Source organism: Hemicordylus capensis, chromosome 3, assembly GCF_027244095.1.
Source record: "Hemicordylus capensis ecotype Gifberg chromosome 3, rHemCap1.1.pri, whole genome shotgun sequence".
Lineage (NCBI taxonomy): Eukaryota > Metazoa > Chordata > Lepidosauria > Squamata > Cordylidae > Hemicordylus > Hemicordylus capensis.
The window spans coordinates 167,036,970-167,057,083 of NC_069659.1; the positions used below are offsets into that span (position 1 = coordinate 167,036,970).

The 20,114-nt window shown below is 39.5% G+C and overlaps 1 protein-coding gene across 14 annotated transcripts in view; it reads left to right on the forward strand.

Annotated features, from left to right (window-relative positions):
* The window catches only part of MYCBP2 (MYC binding protein 2), a 259,460-nt gene that overhangs the window by 93,315 nt on the left and 146,031 nt on the right, over nucleotides 1-20,114 (forward strand). For all 14 annotated transcript variants that reach the window (XM_053305497.1, XM_053305498.1, XM_053305501.1 and 11 more), the window contains 16 exons: nucleotides 502-619; nucleotides 1,552-1,756; nucleotides 1,944-2,097; nucleotides 3,495-3,667; nucleotides 5,432-5,557; nucleotides 5,656-5,783; nucleotides 7,587-7,678; nucleotides 10,656-10,790; nucleotides 10,895-10,978; nucleotides 12,692-12,788; nucleotides 13,930-14,122; nucleotides 14,588-14,862; nucleotides 15,897-16,118; nucleotides 16,479-16,670; nucleotides 17,050-17,256; nucleotides 19,764-19,895. In XM_053305497.1, the coding sequence (XP_053161472.1) occupies nucleotides 502-619; nucleotides 1,552-1,756; nucleotides 1,944-2,097; nucleotides 3,495-3,667; nucleotides 5,432-5,557; nucleotides 5,656-5,783; nucleotides 7,587-7,678; nucleotides 10,656-10,790; nucleotides 10,895-10,978; nucleotides 12,692-12,788; nucleotides 13,930-14,122; nucleotides 14,588-14,862; nucleotides 15,897-16,118; nucleotides 16,479-16,670; nucleotides 17,050-17,256; nucleotides 19,764-19,895 (2,533 nt within the window). The remainder of the gene's footprint in view (nucleotides 1-501; nucleotides 620-1,551; nucleotides 1,757-1,943; nucleotides 2,098-3,494; nucleotides 3,668-5,431; nucleotides 5,558-5,655; nucleotides 5,784-7,586; nucleotides 7,679-10,655; nucleotides 10,791-10,894; nucleotides 10,979-12,691; nucleotides 12,789-13,929; nucleotides 14,123-14,587; nucleotides 14,863-15,896; nucleotides 16,119-16,478; nucleotides 16,671-17,049; nucleotides 17,257-19,763; nucleotides 19,896-20,114) is intronic.

Consider the following 20,114-nt stretch of genomic DNA (forward strand, 5'->3'; position numbering starts at 1 on the left):
AGGCTGATAACAGATGGTGCAATATTATTGTTTTATATAACTTTGTTTATAAAGATTTCCTTAAGAGAGTTCTGGCTTTTATTGCATTCAAGTTGTGGTTGTATAGATGTCAAGTTCCATATGGACCACAGATTTTGACAAACTATAGTTCTAGGAAAGTAAAATGGCTATAATATCAATTAAAGAATCAGGTTTCGAAGCAAGACAGAATTCCTCATAGCTGAAAAATGATGCAAAGTTTTAAAGCAGTGCTCAAACTACCAAGTTTTGCAATCCTACCTTGTACTGATGATCACTATTCACTGTGGTAATGGTTTAAATTTCCCTTATTCCTTACAGTCCTGATGGTCAAATATGTATTGACAATTGCATTTTCTTGATTAAACCACCATTTCAGCTTCTCACTGTCATGTAGTAGGTATGGATTGGATGTTTCTCATGTAAATAATAAATGTATTCATAAGAATAGATGCACTTTATAGTGGCTTTATTCTGTCTTAGGGGATGTCCTACTCTGGTACAGGCATTACCAGGACCTAGCACACAAGTTACTGCTGGAAGCAATCATACAGCTGTTCTGTTAATGGATGGGCAAGTCTTCACTTTTGGAAGCTTCTCTGTAAGAATTTTTAAAAAACGTTTTTCTTTTTCATGTTTAATATTTTTTGTGATTTGTTAAAACTACTACTGTTGGGAAATGACTGCATTGTCACTGAAGTTCAGAATTTGGAATTCTGAACAACTTCCAGTTCAAATTACCCCCACTAAAAGATAAGCCTAAACCCCTCTGAAGTTCAGACCCAGCTCTTAATAATAATAATAATAATAATAATAATAATAATAATAATTCAATTTCTATACCGCCCTTCCAAAAACGGCTCAGGGCGGTTTACAAAGAGAAATAACAAATAAGATGGCTTTATTTGCTTCAATTCCTGCCACCAGTGCTGCCCCTGCTTTCCTTTCAAACCTACTTGCCTGTGGCAGGGGAAAGAATTGGACTGCGGGGATGGAGCCCCAGAAGCTGACGTACAGTGTCCAGGGCTGCCACGAACCACAGAAGAGGTAGTTCTCATGTTCCTTGATGTGGTTGTCTAGCATGGTTTTTCACCGTTGCCACAGCCATATGAGTTTGGGTAGAAAAGTATCGTAGGCTTTCTTGGGTCAGGGTGCTCGCTCAGACACAATCCAAATTGGGCTGAACTAGTAAGTTTGGGCCCAGGTTGAATTAAGCCTAAGTTAACTCATTCAATTAGAATCCATTCTAATTTAGCCTGGGGAAGCTTGCCCGTCACTAATTAAGACGTATATACGAAAACTAATATGTGAATTTTTTTTCTAATATGTAGGCCATTGATAATTGTCAGGCTATAAACACTGAAGCATGATAAGTATGTGGAAGAGGGGTGTTATGCCTGATCAGATTGCTTATTTTACATTGATGTGCTTTGGAACCCCAAGTGATTTTTGCAGTACTGAGGATGTTTGATAGTGTTCCTTCATGTGATGTTTCCATTTCTAACCATTTCTATTTCTGATTTATATCTTTAGAAAGGGCAACTTGGCAGGCCCATTTTGGATATTCCTTACTGGAATGCAAAGCCAGCACCCATGCCTAACATAGGATCTAAGTATGGACGTAAGGCTACTTGGATTGGAGCAAGCGGTGACCAGACATTTCTTCGGATTGATGAAGCTCTCATTAACTCTCATGTGCTTGCTACATCAGAGATATTTGCCAGCAGACACATAATAGGCAAGGTTCATTTTATCTTCAGTTGTTCTTGAAAGACCTCAAAATTGTTGCTGTTGCCTTTGTTGCTTTGGCCTCCAACAACAGAATCATGTGTACTAAATACAATGCCATCTCTGATCATCATCATCATCATCTAAAGGCATGAGTGAGGGCTAAACACATGCATTCTGCTTAATTTTTCCCCTAGGCTTGGTACCTGCTTCCATATCAGAGCCCCCTCCGTTTAAGTGTCTCCTGATCAATAAAGTTGATGGAAGTTGTAAGACATTTAATGATTCTGAACAGGAGGACCTTCAAGGCTTTGGTGTATGTCTAGATCCCGTTTATGATGTTGTCTGGAGGTAAGTGTAGCTTGGAGATAGGTGTAGGAGATGAAACCTTTAAGACAGTACATAGTTTGAATATATTTTTCACTTGTATCCCTTCTGTATTTGCAATGCTGAAACTTTGCTTGCTTTTAAAAAATATTTTTACAAGGACTTATCCATCATTGTGTTTGAGAAAATACAGGCACTTGATTACAGTGCATGTCTTTGTGTTTATTCCTTATTAATTTTAGACACACCTTATCTTTCCATTGTGAAACATAATGCCCAAGGTGGTTTATAATTTTTTTAAACACATGTACATAGAACAGTAAAAACAATAATTAAAAATACAACCAGAGGAAAAAAAATAATTCAGAGAACAATTAAAAATACAGTCAGATTGCTAAAAATAGCATCTGGAAAGCAGCAGGTTAAAAGCTTGTTGGAACAAAAATGCTTTCATTGCCTGGTAGACAGCCAAAAAGAAAGGAGCCTAATGATCCTCCTCCCCCTCCTCAGGGAGGGAGTTCCAGGCTTAGGAGTGACCACAGATAAGACCCTCTTCCTTAAAATCACACTGAGTGGTGAGGGCTGTTGCAAAATGTAAAGGGCAGTATAGGGTCTGGTGTTGAGCATATGCAATGGAAGGAGGAGCATATGGTCAAGGGGTGGGATATATAGATGTTTGGGGCCAGTTGAGATGCCCTCTCATTAGACATTTGGAAACAAGGGTGCATGTGTCCTTCTTCCCCCACCTGATGCACAATTTTGCTGTGCATATCCACGTGGAGTTGCCTGTCCAGATTTCTTCTTCTCTGCATATGCATGTAGAGGAGTGGTCATCCAAACTGACGTTAGTATTGTGGTTCTAATAATAGGACCACTAATATTAGAACCACATTACTAATGGCAGTTTGGATGACCAACCCTCCACATGCATACGCAGAGCAGAGCAGCATACTGGGGAAGGACATGTGTGCCCTCTTTTGTAATTGCATTGAGGGTGGTGCATGTGGGTGGTATAATTTGAGCCAGTTCAATGAGAACAGGAGGAAAGAGTAGGAACAGGAGGGCACCGAAATCAAAGGAATAGCATCCTGGGGACATGAGGTAGGAACTGAAAATTGAAGAGTTTATTGGATGTAGGGGCCAGGCTCTCTGAACAAGAACAAAGTAGAAGGTAGGAGGAGGTGGGAGCATATTTCATAGAAAAAAGAGATATAGAACACACGTTTTTAGAAGCCTGGAATTATAGCAGTCTTTTTTCTTATTTCGCAAAAGAGTTTTTGCGTGAGAGTCTATAAATGAAGCATTCAGAGGGGCTCACCGTTTTCAATAGCTCTGCAGAATTTCCTCATATGATTCCTGTTGTATAGTTCTTGTTCCAAAGTATATTGTATTGAGCTTCTTTCTCTCTCACCTTTTATCAGGTTTCGACCGAATACAAGGGAGCTGTGGAGTTACAATGCAGTCGTGGCTGATTCCAGACTTCCTTCCGCCCCTGACATGCAATCCCGCTGCAGTATTCTAAGCCCAGAACTTGCTCTTCCAACAGGATGTAAAGCTCTTACAACAAGGTCACATGCAGCTTTGCACATTTTAGGTACCAACTGCTAATTTGAACAGCTAAAAATAACTCAGGTTGATCAGTTGTAAGGCTTCTAGAGAACTATGCTTTATTTGTAGTTTAGTGAGGACTTTAAATGATTATTTGCAATACTTCTGTAACTCCCTGTTTTCATAAGTACTAATAACCCTTAAGTGCTTCATCTATACAAAAAGTGTACTTTTACTAGTGTCAGTCCTCACTGAAACAACTTGGATGGGTTGCTTGAGTACACCAGCTGCAAAGAAGAAGAAGAAAAGAACTTTTCAGTATTTTCTTTTGCTCATACAGGAATAAAATAGCAGCAAAAGTAATGGAGTCAGGAATATATATTTTTTGTACAAAAAAATTAATGAAATGAGTGCATATTAATTTTATTTTTGCAGTCTGTGCAATTGGGGTAAAAACGACCCTAGCATTGACAGGCAGTTTACAGAAGATTACAAAAGAGTGGGGGCATGAAATACCATAAGGGAAATTGACCTCAATAAGGGAGCTGTCGGTGACTGAAATAAAAGGTCCCCCCCCCCGCATAAATGTTTGTGAGTCAGTTTGACTCTGTTTGGGCAAGTGTTAAATTAATGGCCTCTTATGTGGATAGATTCTGATGAACTATTAATCTCTCAGCTCTGCCTCTTCAGTTTGATTAAGCTATTGGAAATGCATAGCCACCTAATGGTGTAGCGGGGAAGCAACCTGTCTAGAGAGCAGGAGGCTGTTGGTTTGAATCCCCGCTGGTATGTTTCCCAGAATATGAGAAATTCCAATATTGGGCAGCAGCAATATAGGAAGGTGCTGAAAGGCATCATCTCATACTGCGTGGGAGAAGGCATTGGTAAACCATTCCTGTATTCTACCAAGAGGATCACATGGCTCTGTAGTCACCAGGAGTCAATACCGACTCAGCTGCACTGGACATGCATTCTATGGTCATTTGGTAATAGTAAAGATAAAGATCAGAGAGCCAACACCTTTAGAATTTGGTAATCAAGGTGCAGAACTGTAATCTGAAGTAATTAGAAATATTTGGTAATCAAGTGTGTGTGTGTGTGTTCCACTGTACAAATACGACAAATATTTATATACTGCTTTTCAACAAAAATTTACAAAGTGGTTTACGTAGAAATAAATAAATAAAATGGCTCCTTGTCCCCAAAGGGCTCACAGTCTAAAAAAGAAACATAAGATAGACACCAGCAACAACCACTGGAAGAATGCTGTGCTGGGGATGGATAGGGCTAATTGCTCTCCCCTTGCTAAATAAAGAGAAATGCCACTTTGAAAAGGTGCCTCTTTGCTCAGTTAGCAGGGGACCAACAGATGATAGCAGTTACTAGAAGTATGTTTTATAGCAATGGTAGTACCTGTGATAAAACAGGTATAAATAAATTCAGTTCTAACCTGTTTATCGGTCATTTATTGGGGTGGCAGGATGGTTTCTAGAGCATCTGCAGATTTGTTGCCAACATTCTCCCCTAAACATGGGGTGATTTTTCTTTCCTGAAGTGCTAGAATTGGGTAGCCCAACTGATATGGTTGTCCTCTGGAATTATTTTGTGTTGCAACATGTTGTCATGATTTTTCTTCTCATCTTCTGATTACTCAAAAGAAGACTTAGTTGGAAGTCTAGCATCAGATAATATAGATGGCTTGTATTTTAACATGCAGTGTACATTTTGGCTGATAAAGGGACAAGGTGTTCAGAAGCACCGAACAACTAGCCAGGGTGCAACTCTTTTCTCTTTTTCCCCCTCCCTGCAGGTTGTCTTGACACATTGGCTGCTATGCAGGACTTAAAAATGGGTGTGTCAAATACAGAAGAGGAGACTCAAGCTGTCATGAAAGTATATTCCAAAGAAGACTATAGTATTGTCAACAGATTTGAAAGTATCTATCTGACAATTAATTACAGAATTTTCTCTTGTATGTACTACCTGAAACAGATTGTGTAAAGACTTGCCTTTTTCCTCCTCTTCTTCTTTCAGGTCATGGAGGAGGTTGGGGTTACTCAGCTCATTCAGTAGAAGCTATCCGCTTTTGTGCTGATACTGACATTTTACTTGGTGGTCTTGGCCTCTTTGGAGGCAGGGGTGAATATACTGCTAAAATAAAGGTAAGAAGAGGATGTTTTGATTTGAGATAGAGTGGGAGTATTCAGGAGTAGAAGTGTTGCCTTGAATGTTCTTTTAATCTATGAATATTACTGGGTAGCTTTTGGCAAGTTTGGTGTCTCAGCCACGGTTGGGAATTGTTAAAAGGCTGTGAGTATTATCCACAGGGGATTTTCATCTGGAACAGAAGTCCTTGCTCCAGAGTAAAGTCTTCTGTTTCACTCTGTGACACTACCGTATAAAAATACAGTACATACTGTTTTCTGCTCTTAGGAAAACAGGCTGTGCCATTTGTTGTGAAATTCTCAACATAGTTTCTCTCCCCCTCCCCTCCCCCTCCCTCTCCTATACCTACACCCCCACACTTTGTGTGACAATACGTTTTTCTATGTAGATTTGATTTACTGAGAACGTAAAAGGCTATAGTATTCATAATCTGCATCCAATAAGACAAAATGCACTTAATAGTGCTTCTGCGCTGCCAAAAAGTATTTTATATTTTTGGTTGTGTGATGCCTTGAACTGTAAGCATTGTAAGAACCCAAGAGTCCTGCTGAATCACACCAAAGGCCCATTTAGTCCAGTATCCTGCTTGCCACAGATGGCCAGCCAGATGCCTCCAGGAAGCTCATAAGCAGGACTTGAAGGCAATAGCCCTTTCCAAGAATGGATCTGCTCCAGCAGCTGATCTTCAAAGTTTGTAACCTCCTGAACTCAGCTGTTTCATGGATTATGGCTACAGTTAGTTTGCATAAAACATGACACTATTTGCAGGTCTATACTCTTGTTCATTTCTATTAAGAGGACCACAAAAGCAATTTATTGAAACACAGTAGTAATAAATTATAGTAAAAGCAGTAGAAATACAAAATGGCAACGTTTTAAGGGAGCAGAGAGTGAAACATAAAACAAAATGGATCATAAAACACAAATCAAAAACCTTGCTGAAACAGGTCTTTCAAAGATGCCTTAAAACAGAAAGAAGGCAGATCTCGATTGAGATATTATTCCACAATATCTTAACTTTTAAAATGGTACTTCTATTCCTCCTTTCCTCCAGGGGGTTTAAGGCAGAATATATAGTTCCCCTCTCCCTATTTTATCCTCACAAGAACCCTGTGAAGGTGAGACTGAGAGATGGTGACTGTTCCAGGGCTGCCCTGGGAGCGTTATGGTTGAGTAGGGATTTCAACAGAGATCTCGCCAGTTCTAATCCCAACACTCTAACCACTACATCACACTGTCTCTCCCCCAACCGTCCAAGCCAAACACTGCCCACATTTGTCTGTCATCATCTGCCCACACACCATGGATGATGATACCCTAGGATCTCAGCACATCTGCTATTTTAGTTCCTGCATGGGATTGCCAAACTCTTGGTAGGCCATGATACATGGCCAGTGGGTGTGATTGGCTTGGTAGGTCAACATTTCAATGTCATGGTCCACTTAGTATATGGTTCTGCTGTTGCAGTGCTATGTTTCTCTGTGTGCCAATTGGGCAGCATTCAGACCAGTTAGTCGTGACTCAGCTCCTTTGAAATCAATGAGACAAGTTAATCATGAATCTCTTAGTCCCATTAATTTCAATGAGAATTAATCGTGACCAACTTAGTCTAGATGATAGGCTTTTCTGTGAAGTTTCTACTGTACTGTTTGTTCTGATGTCCTTTCATTGACAGATCCTTCGAGCTATGTTTAACTGTGACACGGTCACTAATAAGTTTTCTTGTCAAGGGTGAGATGGGGGGAAATGACAGACAAATAACGCAGGAAAGTAAAACTCTTAAAGGCTTCTTTTTTCAGCTGTTTGAGTTGGGTCCAGATGGAGGTGATCATGAGACAGATGGTGACCTTCTTGCTGAAACTGATGTCTTGGCATATGATTGTGCTGCCAGGTAAAAAAAAATTAAAATGTTTATCTAGAGAATTGTTAAATGTTTAAATTTTTTTGAAATGATAAACATGATTTTAAATTATTATCATATGTGAAATGTGACAAAAATATATTCTTCCTGGATGTGAGGCCTGTCATTGACAGTGCAAAGTCATTTTGCGTAGATTACACTTATAGGAAAGTTCAAGAAATTAAATATATTTACTAGAATTGTTTATGAATGTGCTTGCAAAAGGCAACTAAAAGAACTGTTTTAAATTTGTAGGATCTCACCTTCAAACATTCATTTTATTGAATAGTTACCATACATAGTAAATTTTAATCAGAGAAAGATATTCTGCTTCTCCTGGGCATGATGTCATTTCTGTATTTTTGATTTGATTACTGAGTTTTTAAAATCTGAGAACAATACAGAATTAAGATATGATTATAATTCCAAATGTCTTGTAGTAGTAGTAGTAGTAGTAGTAGTAGTAGTAATAATAATAATAATAATAATAATAATAATAAGGCATGGCAAGGTAGCAGGGATGATACACTGGAACATCTGCAAAAAATACAAACTACCTGTAGCCAAAAATTGGTGGGACCATACAATTGAAAAAGTGGTAGAAAATGAAGATGAAAAAATATTATGGGACTTTCGACTACAAACAGACAAACATCTGCCACACAATACACCAGCTATAACTGTAGTCGAGAAGAAAGAAAAACAAGCTAAAATAATCGACATAGCAATACCAGGGGATAGCACAATAGAAGAAAAAGAAATAGAAAAAATCACCAAATACAAAGATCTACAAATTGAAATTGAAAGGCTGTGGCAGAAAAAGACCAAAATAACCCCAGTGGTAATTGGCGCCCTGGGTGCAGTTCCAAAAGACCTTGAAGAGCCACAACACTATAGGGGACAATCAAGCCCTTGAAGAGCCTCAACACCATAGGGGCCACAGAAATCACCATCAGCCAATTCAAAATAGCAGCTTTACTGGGAACAGCCTATATTCTGCGACGATATCTATAACAATTGACAATAAAATTCAGCCATCCCAGGTCCTTGGGAAGGACTCGATGTCTGGATAAAACAAACCAGTCAATAACACCTGTCTGACTGTGTAAACAAATAATAATAATGTAAACCTTTCACCAAGCATATTCCAATGTAAAAAGCAGTGTATTCAGCTAGTTTGTGTGGCAGGATTGTTTATGCAAAATTTGGTATCTTTAGGGAATCGCTAAGTAGTAGTACAACTTTATTTTGCACAAACGCTTCAAAATGTATAATAGATTAAAAAGTGATTTAAAGTTATTGTAAGGAAATGAAAAATGTCAAAACATTTGCAACTCACAGTTTACCATCTGGGTAGGCCTTTCCCTTAGTTACTTTTTTTCTAAATTGGATGCAATACCATTGTTTCTCCTTTCTAAGAATGGCCAAGGCCAAGATCTAAAGAAGTGCTCTGTGAGAATGTATGTGATTATCACTTGTTTAGACACTATCCATGTACTGTATATTTTGATAGAGGGAACCCATGAAATCCTATTGTATATTTCATTAAACTGCATACTTCAGTATCTAGGATTAGATTTCCAGCTAGTCCTTCCTGAAAGTCTCCAGCCATAGCATAATGGCCCCAGATCCAAAAGCTATGTTCCATGTCTCCAAGGGCCTGAGTGTGCCCATAGAGATGTTTGACTTTCCTTCTTGGAACAGCAGAACTTCATGCCATATCACATACTGCTTTTGAAAGTCCCCTCAATTTAAATAGTAGATTATGTGGTGGACAGGGCTGCTGGTGCTTGAGAGAAACAAGCCAAAACTCCTTTGGATGTGCAAAACTAATTGTGTGATTTCCTGTATCCTAGCCAATATGTTTTTCAGGCATGTAGAACCAGTTAAATAGAATAAATCAAACCTAATAAATATTTTGTGAAGAAAAGCTGAGTAAGAGGAGCAAGTTCCATGGTGGAGGAGGCTGCTGGCCTACATTCTGCCTAAAGCTGTGTGTGTGCTGCCTCTAAAGCACGTGCACAGTGGAAGTGTCCCTGTTTCTGAAGTGTGGGGGCTCATGCACAGGGGTGTGTGTGTGTGTGTGATCCTCTGAAGTGTGTGGACCCAAAGCAGTTCAGAGCTGTATAGACACCCAGGAGTCATTTTGAGTTAGGCCCAGGAAGCAACAGGAAGACCATGTACACACTGGAGCACTGGTGTAATTCATTTTGTACCATCCAAAGCTTCTGGATAGTCATTGGAGGCAGCTCCCCTACATGATAGTACTTCTGCCTCAAGGTGTCTGCTTCAGATCCTTCCTCTGCCATGAATTCAGCGGGCCTTCAGAAAGTTCCTGTCTTTGCCTTGAGACCTTCCCCATCAGATAGGACATACTGTGTGGCCTATCTTTTAAAAGTTGTAGTAAACTGTTACTTAAGATGTATGTGAATCATTTCAGGTGCTCTAAAGAGCTATATAAATGCAAAGAATTATATACATTCTGACTGCCAATAACAACCACAAGATTTGTATACAGAAGATATACAATAAATGACATTAGGAGAGGAAGGAAAAGGCAACACAACCTAGCATGTGAAGAAGAATACTGTGTGTGTGTGTGTGTGTGTGTGTGTGTGTGTGTGTGTGTGTGTGTGTGTAATAAAGAGCATATCCTAATCATGAGTAAAGCTGCAGAAAATAAACACTAACCAGCTTATTTTCAGTTTTACTGAACGTTATGTGCTGCATACAAATATCACTTGAATAAATCTGAGCACATTTCAAGTCAGAAACATTTTGCTATTTTTTGAAGGAAAACATGTAGCCGGTATCAGTGGAACGTTTATTATAACCATCTCCCCAAATGTTCACAGCAGAGTGGCATTTAAATTAAATCTGGAAATGTAAATAAGTAGATGTATTATATTTGACATGGGTAGAGGAACTTCACTGTTAGAATGTTTTTTGCCCTATATCTTCCTCTCAGGGAAAAGTATGCAATGATGTTTGATGAACCAGTTCTTTTGCAAGCTGGTTGGTGGTATGTAGCCTGGGCACGAGTGTCTGGTCCTAGCAGTGATTGTGGGTCCCATGGGCAAGCTTCTATTACTACTGATGATGGGTAAGTATTATTTTCTTCCTTGCATCTGTGGTGATTGTAGAGGGGTGTGTGTGTGTGTGTCTGTGAAAGTGATATAACTGTTTGAATAATGTTTCTTCTTTCAGTGTGGTCTTCCAATTCAAGAGCTCCAAGAAATCAAATAATGGTACAGATGTTAATGCAGGGCAGATCCCTCAATTACTGTACAGGTAATGTATTAATTTTTTAAAGTGAAATTATCACGCAGAGGTTTAATCCGATATGCAGTGACATCTGCAGTACATTACCACAACAGCAGTGGCTGGACCAATTTAGGTTGGTGAATTTCTATGATTTCTTCCATATCAAAATCCTTATTTTTGCAGGGAAAAGTGTAGTTCTGAAACTGTTTCCCCCTACTGGTGAAACCAGAGTATAACATATTATTGTATTCTACCTAGTTAATTTTTCTGTTTTGTTGTTTGGATGTTTGTCCCAGTGGGGATCATGTAGAGAGTGTGTGGGTGGAGTCAGAAAGGAAAAAGGAGAGAAAGGAGAAGGAGAAAATGGGCTTTTTGCTGAATAAATCTTTAGTTAAATCTACTTAGGTTTTCTTTGTGTGACAGAAACAGCTATAAACACATATGCTATAATATCCCACACTTTCTTCAGGGAGCTAGGCTTGCATGTTCAGAGTTATTCCATTGTTTTTTACCCCCAACACAACTCTGCGAGTTAGCTCAGCTATCCTTCCTTAGGCCAGCGATTGTCAATCAGTGTGACAGAGATTTGTGTTGTAATTTGTGATGGTTTAGCAAAGCACCAAGAGGAAGCTGCCAACTCCAGTTACGAAGTAGTGCAGAGCCTTATTGTTGCAGTTAGTCAAGAACAAACGTGGAGATTGTAGTGCAGTATAAAGTAAATAAGATTCATTAGGTTAAATATATTTGAGATAGGAAAGACCTATCCTAACTATGAGCTACATAATGAATAGAAGCGGGGGGAGAGAGATGCTCCCATTTGTTCTCCAAGGCAAAAGGAAGTAGAACTGACTCGCTACAGGAAATACCTGAGAAGTCAAGGCAGGGGTCATAGAGTTAGAGGTAAAGTAGGGACAGGTAAGGGGAGCCTCACTAACTACCTCTACTCCCAATGCCCCCAGTGGTCATTAGAATAGTCGGTGCAAATGGTCAATGCACTGGAACTCCATCTCCAACAATTTGTGTCCAAGACTTCCCAGGAAGGTCCAGTAATTCACTGGCACATGTCACTAGAGATTATACCCATCCTACTTATAGATGCCATTGAAAACAGTGGTGCACTTGCATGAGCAGAAAGCAAGGAAGTCTTGAATTCACTACTGCCACTATACAGAGAGATAGTTGCAGCTCTCTGAGCCACATTGAACATCCAGTTCCCAGAAGGTTCTCCCCCCAAAAATTATCAGGCGGAGTTTTTCAAAAGGGGATGGTGCCTGCAGTGAGGAGGAGGAGATGAGAACTGCTACTTATAGTTCTCTTGATCTGAACCATTGTCTGTACATGCTCTGTCCTCTCTTTGCTCTTTATTGGGAATGAGATCCTTATGCACGTTAAGCTATCCACAGTATGAATAGCTTACTGTGTGATATCTTCATGTCGCAGTGTGATAACTTACAGTGTGAAGGAAGATGGATGTCCTCCTTCTCTCTGGTCTAATAGCATAGCAGAAGACAGCAATATAAAATAGAAAAACATAGCATTTTATTGAATGAATGAATGAATGGAGTGCAGTGTTAACACTTCTTCTGGAAGATCAGATTTATAGTAAGGGGTAATATGTTCTCCAGAGGGAACATATGTGTCACTGTAGGAAGTGATATAGTAGAAACATGTTTGTTTTTATAAAACCAACACTGAGAGTGAAGATGTGTAGGATTATAATTCTTTCTGTTTTGCTTTCAGACTGCCAACAAGTGATGGCAGTGCATCAAAAGGAAAACAGCAAACAAGTGAGCCTGTACACATTTTAAAGCGATCTTTTGCAAGAACTGTCTCAGTGGTGAGTATCCATTGGAGTCCCCATTTTCTATGTTTTGTGTACAAGGGTCATCTTAGATGTTGACAAAGAAAAAGCTAAAATTAAGTAATTGACTATAGTCTGATACATATTTTAAATTATTGTTTCATTCTACCAAGAGAGAGGCTTATGTGTAAGTAGAATGCTAACTTTTTACCTGGTTTTGCAACTTAAATGTATATTATTTCCTAAGTATATTATTTTCATAGTTGTGATATCCTTTTAGTTGTGTACATATCAGGAATAGAACTGTAGAGAATAAAAATATTCTATTATCTTTTCTATTCAAGAATAGAAATAAAATAGAAAATACAAAGTTTATTTTCCTCATTGATGTTAATATTATTGATATGATGGCGGGTGTATTCCCTTGGAAAATAATGGCATTCTCTCTGCGGGTCCTCGTTTTAAATGGTTTTCTTGAACCAGATTCATGTAGTGATAGTCTCAACTGCTTGATTATGTTCTTTTCACCTAAGCAAATTAAGAAAAGTGACTAAACTTGCATGTCTGCTTATTTTGCATAACCTATGCTGCTGCTCCTAATCATTGAGGGTGCCAAAAAGCTATGTGTACCCTTTGCCTTCTAAGATTTCAAGTGGCATTGCCCACACACTTTCGAACATATTTTTGCAGCCATAAGGGCTAGAAAGCTCTGATTTTAAGCTCTGATTCTCTGATTTTTATAAGCTCTGATTATCAGGATGATAACCCTGCCTAATTCTCTGCCCCCGCCCCCCACTGCTGCAATTCTATGAAATCCCAGAATAGGCATTGCCATGTTTATTTGTTCAAGGAATCAATTCAATAACACAAATCCCTATGTTCATATAGTAGTAGGAAGGAAAGTTGGCTGTCATAAGCTTTACAGACCTTCCTTGTCAGTCCAAAATGTGGGAGGGAGTGTGATCCTGAATCCTGTCACTCAACCCAGCTGTTAATACCCTTAGTAGCATGTTGCCTTCCTTGAGGACTAGTCTGTCCTGTTAAATGGTTCATTGGTTCCCATTAATTAAAAAAGTATGAGTAACATTGAACTTAGTCCTCACTTTTGAACTTCTGTTAACTTTTACTTTTGTTATTCCCCCCCCACCCCCTTTCAAATCCTCTTTGACCTGGACAGGAATGCTTTGAATCATTATTGAGCATTCTTCATTGGAGCTGGACAACATTAGTGTTGGGAGTAGAAGAGCTTCGAGGATTGAAAGGATTCCAATATACAGCTACCCTTTTGGATTTGGAGAGGCTACGGTTCGTTGGTACTTGTTGCTTGAGGTTACTACGAGTCTACACATGTGAAATATATCCTGTATCAGGTAATCTGTTTAGTTGTATTCACATTCATATCAACATCTTATAACTAAATTAATTCACCATAGTTTTTATCTGAAATCTCTGAGCTATTTCCTTAGCTGAGAAAATGAAGGCAAGTTTTCATTCAATAGAAAATTCTGTCAGAGTTGTATCCTGTCCTTCCTCCAAGGAGCTCAAGAAAGCACAATGCCCCCCTTCTCCCCTCCCCCACCCCTGGCTGCATTGTCCCCACAACAGCCCTATGAGAATAGGTTAGGCTGAGAAACAATGATTCGTCCAGGGTAACTCAGTGAGATTAGCAGCTAAATGGTGATGTGAACCTGGGTCTTCCCAATTGAGCGCTCTAGCCTCTAACATCACTGGCTGTTGGAAGTTCTAGAGACTTTTTCTTTCAAGGAATCCAAACCAAACCGCTTGATTGGTTTACTGTTAAGAAAAATTGCTAATATTGTTGTGTCTCTTTACAGCTACTACTAAAGCTGTTGTTGAAGAAACTAGTAAGCTGGCAGACTGCATTGGGAAGACCAGAACCTTACTAAGAAAAATTTTATCTGAAGGAGTTGATCACTGTATGATAAAGCTGGACAATGACCCCCAGGGATATCTTACTCAACCTCTCAGTCTTCTAGAAGCTGTTCTTCAGGAGTGTCATAACACTTTCACAGCCTGCTTTCATTCGTTCTATCCAACACCAGCTCTGCAGTGGGCTTGCCTTTGTGATTTGCTAAATTGTTTAGATCAGGTACTAAAGAACTGAAAAAAGTCTCTTTGCATTGTTCTTTGCACTTCAGAAGTGAATCCTCCATTTAAATCCTTCAAAACTGTTCAATGACATACCACAGCTTTGCCAAAAAGGTGAAACATTTAGTAGCCTATGGTTTCCATATGCATGTCATGAAATTATCCTTTTAAATACCTATCCTTCCATTGATGAATGCCTCTTCTGTCTTTACCAAGATACCTGTCCTATATCCCAATTGCAGGTATTATGCCAATCCCAAAAATCACCTTGAAAAATATCCTTGTTTACTGCTTTAAAACCTGCCTTATCTGGTAGCAATATTTATACAAACCAAAGACAATTGAAACCCCCCCCCAAAGGAAACTAGTTTTAAAAAACTCCTATAATTGAAAAATAAACTGCTAAAAGTGTTTGAGATATGCAAGTACAAGAAGGGTGGGGGCCAACACAGAATTGTGGAGTGGAGGACAGGCAGGCAAAGGAAGGAGACGTCCCCCTCCCCTGTCCTCTGCTCTGATCTGGCCTTGCTGTTCCTTCCACTTTTCACCCCTCCCATCTCCACCTCCTGCTGCTCCCTCCCTGCTACTCACCAGTTCCATCCCATCATTTCCTCTGGCAGTTGCTTACTTTCCCTCACCTAACAGAACTTGTTGCCCTGGCGGGCCAGGAGCATCTGCATGCTGCATACAACTTCAGTGTCAAGGTATCCCACCCTTCCTTGGTGACATGAGGAAAGTATGCATGTCCAACCCCCAGTCCACTGCATTTTTTGAGATCAGCAGGGGGTTGCATTTACTCGCTGTGATTTTTCTTCAAAGGGAGGAACAGTACTATCAGTAACAAAATCCCTTCGTTGTGCCCCCCCCCCCGCCACATTTTGTTCTTTGGACATCTGCACACACAATAGTGGGCCAATAGATAATCGAGGAGTTTTTGAATATAACATACATTTTCATGAAAAAGCTATACACAGCAGTAGCCAGTTGACACTATTCCATTATGTGATTTTACAAATGCTTATTTTTATTTTTAAGGATATCCAGGAAGCAAACTTTAAGACTTCGAGCAGTAGGCTTCTTGCAGCTGTAATGTCAGCCCTATGCCATACATCTGTGAAACTGACCTCTATCTTTCCGATCGCTTATGATGGAGAAGTCTTGTTGCGATCTATGGTGAAGCAGGTTAGCACTGAAAATGACTCTGCATTGGCCCACCGCTTCCCTCTGCTGGTAGCACATATGGAAAAGCTTAGTCAGGTTTGTAAAAGGTTTCTACAGTATAAATAATCTGGATCTGAACAAGTAATCAAAATTTTCATAGCTTACTGCATTCATAATACATCCTCAGAATCAGTAGTGACATATTGGATACAATGCTGAGCATTCCTGTTGAGAAAAGGTGTCTGTAGAAAGAAATAAAAAAATATACAGTAAGAGTCTGGTCAAATATGTGCCATGCAAGGCAGTAGTTTTCAGTGATTCGGAGGTTCAGCATTGAGTCACTGGACTGTGTGTGTGTGTGTGCGTGCGCGCGCACGTGTGCATCAACCCTAAGTTTGTTTTCAAAGGTAAATTTATGTAGGCAGTTCATGCTTAATGTGCCAATTCATTCTACAGAGTGAGGAAACTGTCTCAGGGATGACAAGCTTTCGTGAAGTACTTGAGAAGATGCTGGTTATTGTTGTGTTGCCAGTAAGAAACAGCTTGAGACGTGAAAATGAGCTCTTCTCTGCACACCTGGTTTCTAACACCTGTGGATTACTTGCAAGCATTGTGAGTGAACTCACGGCTTCTGCACTAGGATCAGAGGTAATGTGGTTCATTCTATAACATAATTACAGCGCTGTTGTCCCTGGATAGGGCAGTTCATGCTATGATAACACTGCAGTAAAAGTCAATTGGTAGAGGAAATACATGAAAGGGACAGTTGCTCTTCTGCTGCTTAATGTAAGAAAATCACCACTTTTAAAAGGCACCTCTTTGCTCAGCAGGAGTGCTTTTGTAGGCTTTATCTACACATGGTTAACTAAACAATTTGCAGGTGTGAATTATTGTATTAAGAAAAGTCACATGATAGCACAATTCATCCATTTAAGTTACATTAGAAGCAATGCCCTGATTCAGAATCTTTAATTGGATTCTTCTCTGTACTAATTCTGTTCTTATGGTTGCTTTTTCGTCTTCTCAGACTGATGGACTTAATTCTCTGCATTCTGTCAAGTCAAGTCCAAATCGTTTCACAAAAACAAGCCAAGGAAGAAGCTGGAATACTGGGAATGGGTCTCCGGATGCAATTTGTTTCTCTGTGGATAAGCCTGGGGTCATTGTTGTAGGGTTTTCTGTCTATGGCGGAGGAGGAATCCATGAATATGAACTGGAGGTGCTAGTTGATGATGTATGTACTATGTATTAAATCATTTTCACAATAATTGTTGACAAAAAGCTCAACATAATTTAATAGTGATATGGCTTTCACTGTTTAGATTCAGAAATTCAACATAAAACTATTTTAATTACCACATGTATTTTTACACTTCCTATTTCTTTGTGCTGTAATCTGAGTCAGTAATCTTCTATCTTCTTAGTGTTGTGACCCCAGCTCAAAGCTGTGAACTCAGTTTTCATTCTTTTCACTCCCTCTTGTATATATTGGGGAGAGGCAAAGGGCTCAGAGATCTGCAACAGAATTCTTAGCACCTATACTAAGAGACACCAAGCTAAACATGTGTTATCACTTCCTAAGAGTCTGGTGGGACCAGTGACATTTAAACTATTATGAAACCAGTATATCTTCTCTCTCTTTCTCCTTCACTCCCTGTTTCTTTATAGTACAACAACAAAGTAAATATGATGCCCTGTTCAGACCCACCTTAAGTCAAGCTGTGACCCATTAGTTGAAGACTGGTGTTCTAGGCCAAGAATTTAATAGCACTTTTCTCAAACTAGTCTTAAACTTTAGTTATGACAGGGCAGTTACTGTAGTACTGCCCTTACTGGATGTGAGGAGAGCAGAGCAGCATGTTTCTTCTATAGATGTGTTTAACCTTTGAAAAGTTGAGATGACATGGTAGGCAAGACTGGGAAAATTGTGAACATTGTGTTTAGAAGAAGAAGAAGAAGAAGAAGAAGAAAAGGAACACACTAACTCCGTTGGCTTTGCTGTTTAGACCTGTGCAGATATTCCATCCATACAAACAATGGAGGTTCAGATTATCCTAATATGTCTTATCACCTGATGCTTGTGTGGGGGACTTTTACATTTGCCTAGGGGATTACACATGTGGAGCCCAATGGGCATAGGCTCAATTTGCACAAATCTGTATATCATAGGATTGAAGTGTACTGATAGCACAGAGGAAACAACCTCTGATATGGGTAAATCCTTGTATATGGCAAATGTGAAGTCCAATGTACAGGCATCCTGGTGAGCTTTCAGGAATAACTAAAAAATAAAGACATCTCAATTCATTTAACTATTTTGAAAAATTGCTGAGCAGACGTAATTACAGAATATATATGCTATGATAGTGAGTTAACTATCCAGCAGTGAAAATAAAGAACAGTGGTGCTTGTTGTAGGAGGACATTGGGAGAGGAAATGTCCAGATATAAACTTTATAACAAACAAGTTGTTCTGATAAGAACTAATCTGCCTACTTCCTTTTCACTGTAATCTTAATTGATAATTAGCATCTTCATTGGTTAGCCCATTTCAGCCTTAAACGTTCACATGTCCACCATCTTGAATCATGATGGTTGACATCATTACAAACTATGCACTTGAGCCAGCCCTATGTGTCCCTACACCTGTAGCAAATTTGGTACAAATCAGTTAAGTAATTCAGTTAGCCCAGTTATGCCTCAAATGGTTATGCACCTGCCATTTTGAATGGCGTGGATTACATCATCACAAACTATGCAGTTGAGGTGCCCCTATGTGTCACTCATTTCAACTGTAGCAAATTTGGTTCAAATCGGTTAGATGGTCCACAAGTTAGTCCACTTGCACCTCAACTGTTCAGGTGTCTACCATCTTGAGATGGGATAGATGACATCATTACAAGCTATACCATTGAGGTGTCCATATGTGTCATTCACTACAACTGTATGAAATTTGGTTTAAATTGGTTAGCCCACTTGCATCTCAAACCTTAACATGTTTGCCATATTGAATCAGGGTGGATGACTTAATCATAAACTATGCCATAGAGATGTCCCTATGTGTCACTCACTACAGCTGTACCAAATTCGGTTCAAATTGGTTAGGTGGTCCACAAGTTAGTCCACTTGTGCCTCAAACATCCACGCATCCATCATCTTGAACTGGGATGGATGACACCATCACAAACTATGCTGTTGAGGTGTCCCTACAACTGTACCCAATTTGGTTCATATTAGTCCAGGCATTCAGAAGTTGATGGGAGACAGGGGGACACACACACACACACACACACACACACACACACACACACACACACACACACACACACACTCTCACTCACTCTGCCGGGTGATCTCATAAGCATAATGGAAAATGGGCTAATAAAAATTGCAGCACAGCATAAAATAGTCCAAGTGACAGATAATAATGGAGCAAAGTCTTATTTTCTTGACGATAGTCTGTGTGTAGCCTTGTAACATCTTTAGCTCAAAGCTGAAGTTTTATAACCTCAGTTCAAGTAAAGTTCAAGGTGGGAACCTGTATTTTGTACCTTTTCGAGCTGTTGAAGGGCAGGGCAAATGAGGGAAGCTACATGATTTTTTCTTTCTTTCTAGCTAACTTTTTTAGCTCTGGGCAAGAATTGGTGAATGATTTTTGGGGGTTCAGATTTCACTGCATACATTGTCTATATATAAGCTAAACTGTCTGTTAAATAATAGACACTTGCTTTTTTGCATTTAGAGTGATCATACAGGAGATTCAACTCATTCTCATAGATGGACATCCCTAGAGTTAGTTAAAGGAACATACACGACGGATGATTCTCCAAGTGATATTGCTGAGATCAAGCTTGACAAAGTTGTTCCCCTAAAGGTAATGTGGAAACCCACACATCCAGCTGCCATTTACGTGCCCTCCAGGTTTGCGTTTGTGCCCTATGTATGCCTCAGGCTGTTGGGGAGGGGATTCAAAGCCACACCAGTTCTCCTCCCAATTGTATTCCTTTCTGGAAACCCTGCTGATGGGGGTTGTCTCTTGTTCTCCTCCTCTGCTCTCCCTTCCTTAGATTTAAATAACTCCATGTACTCATGG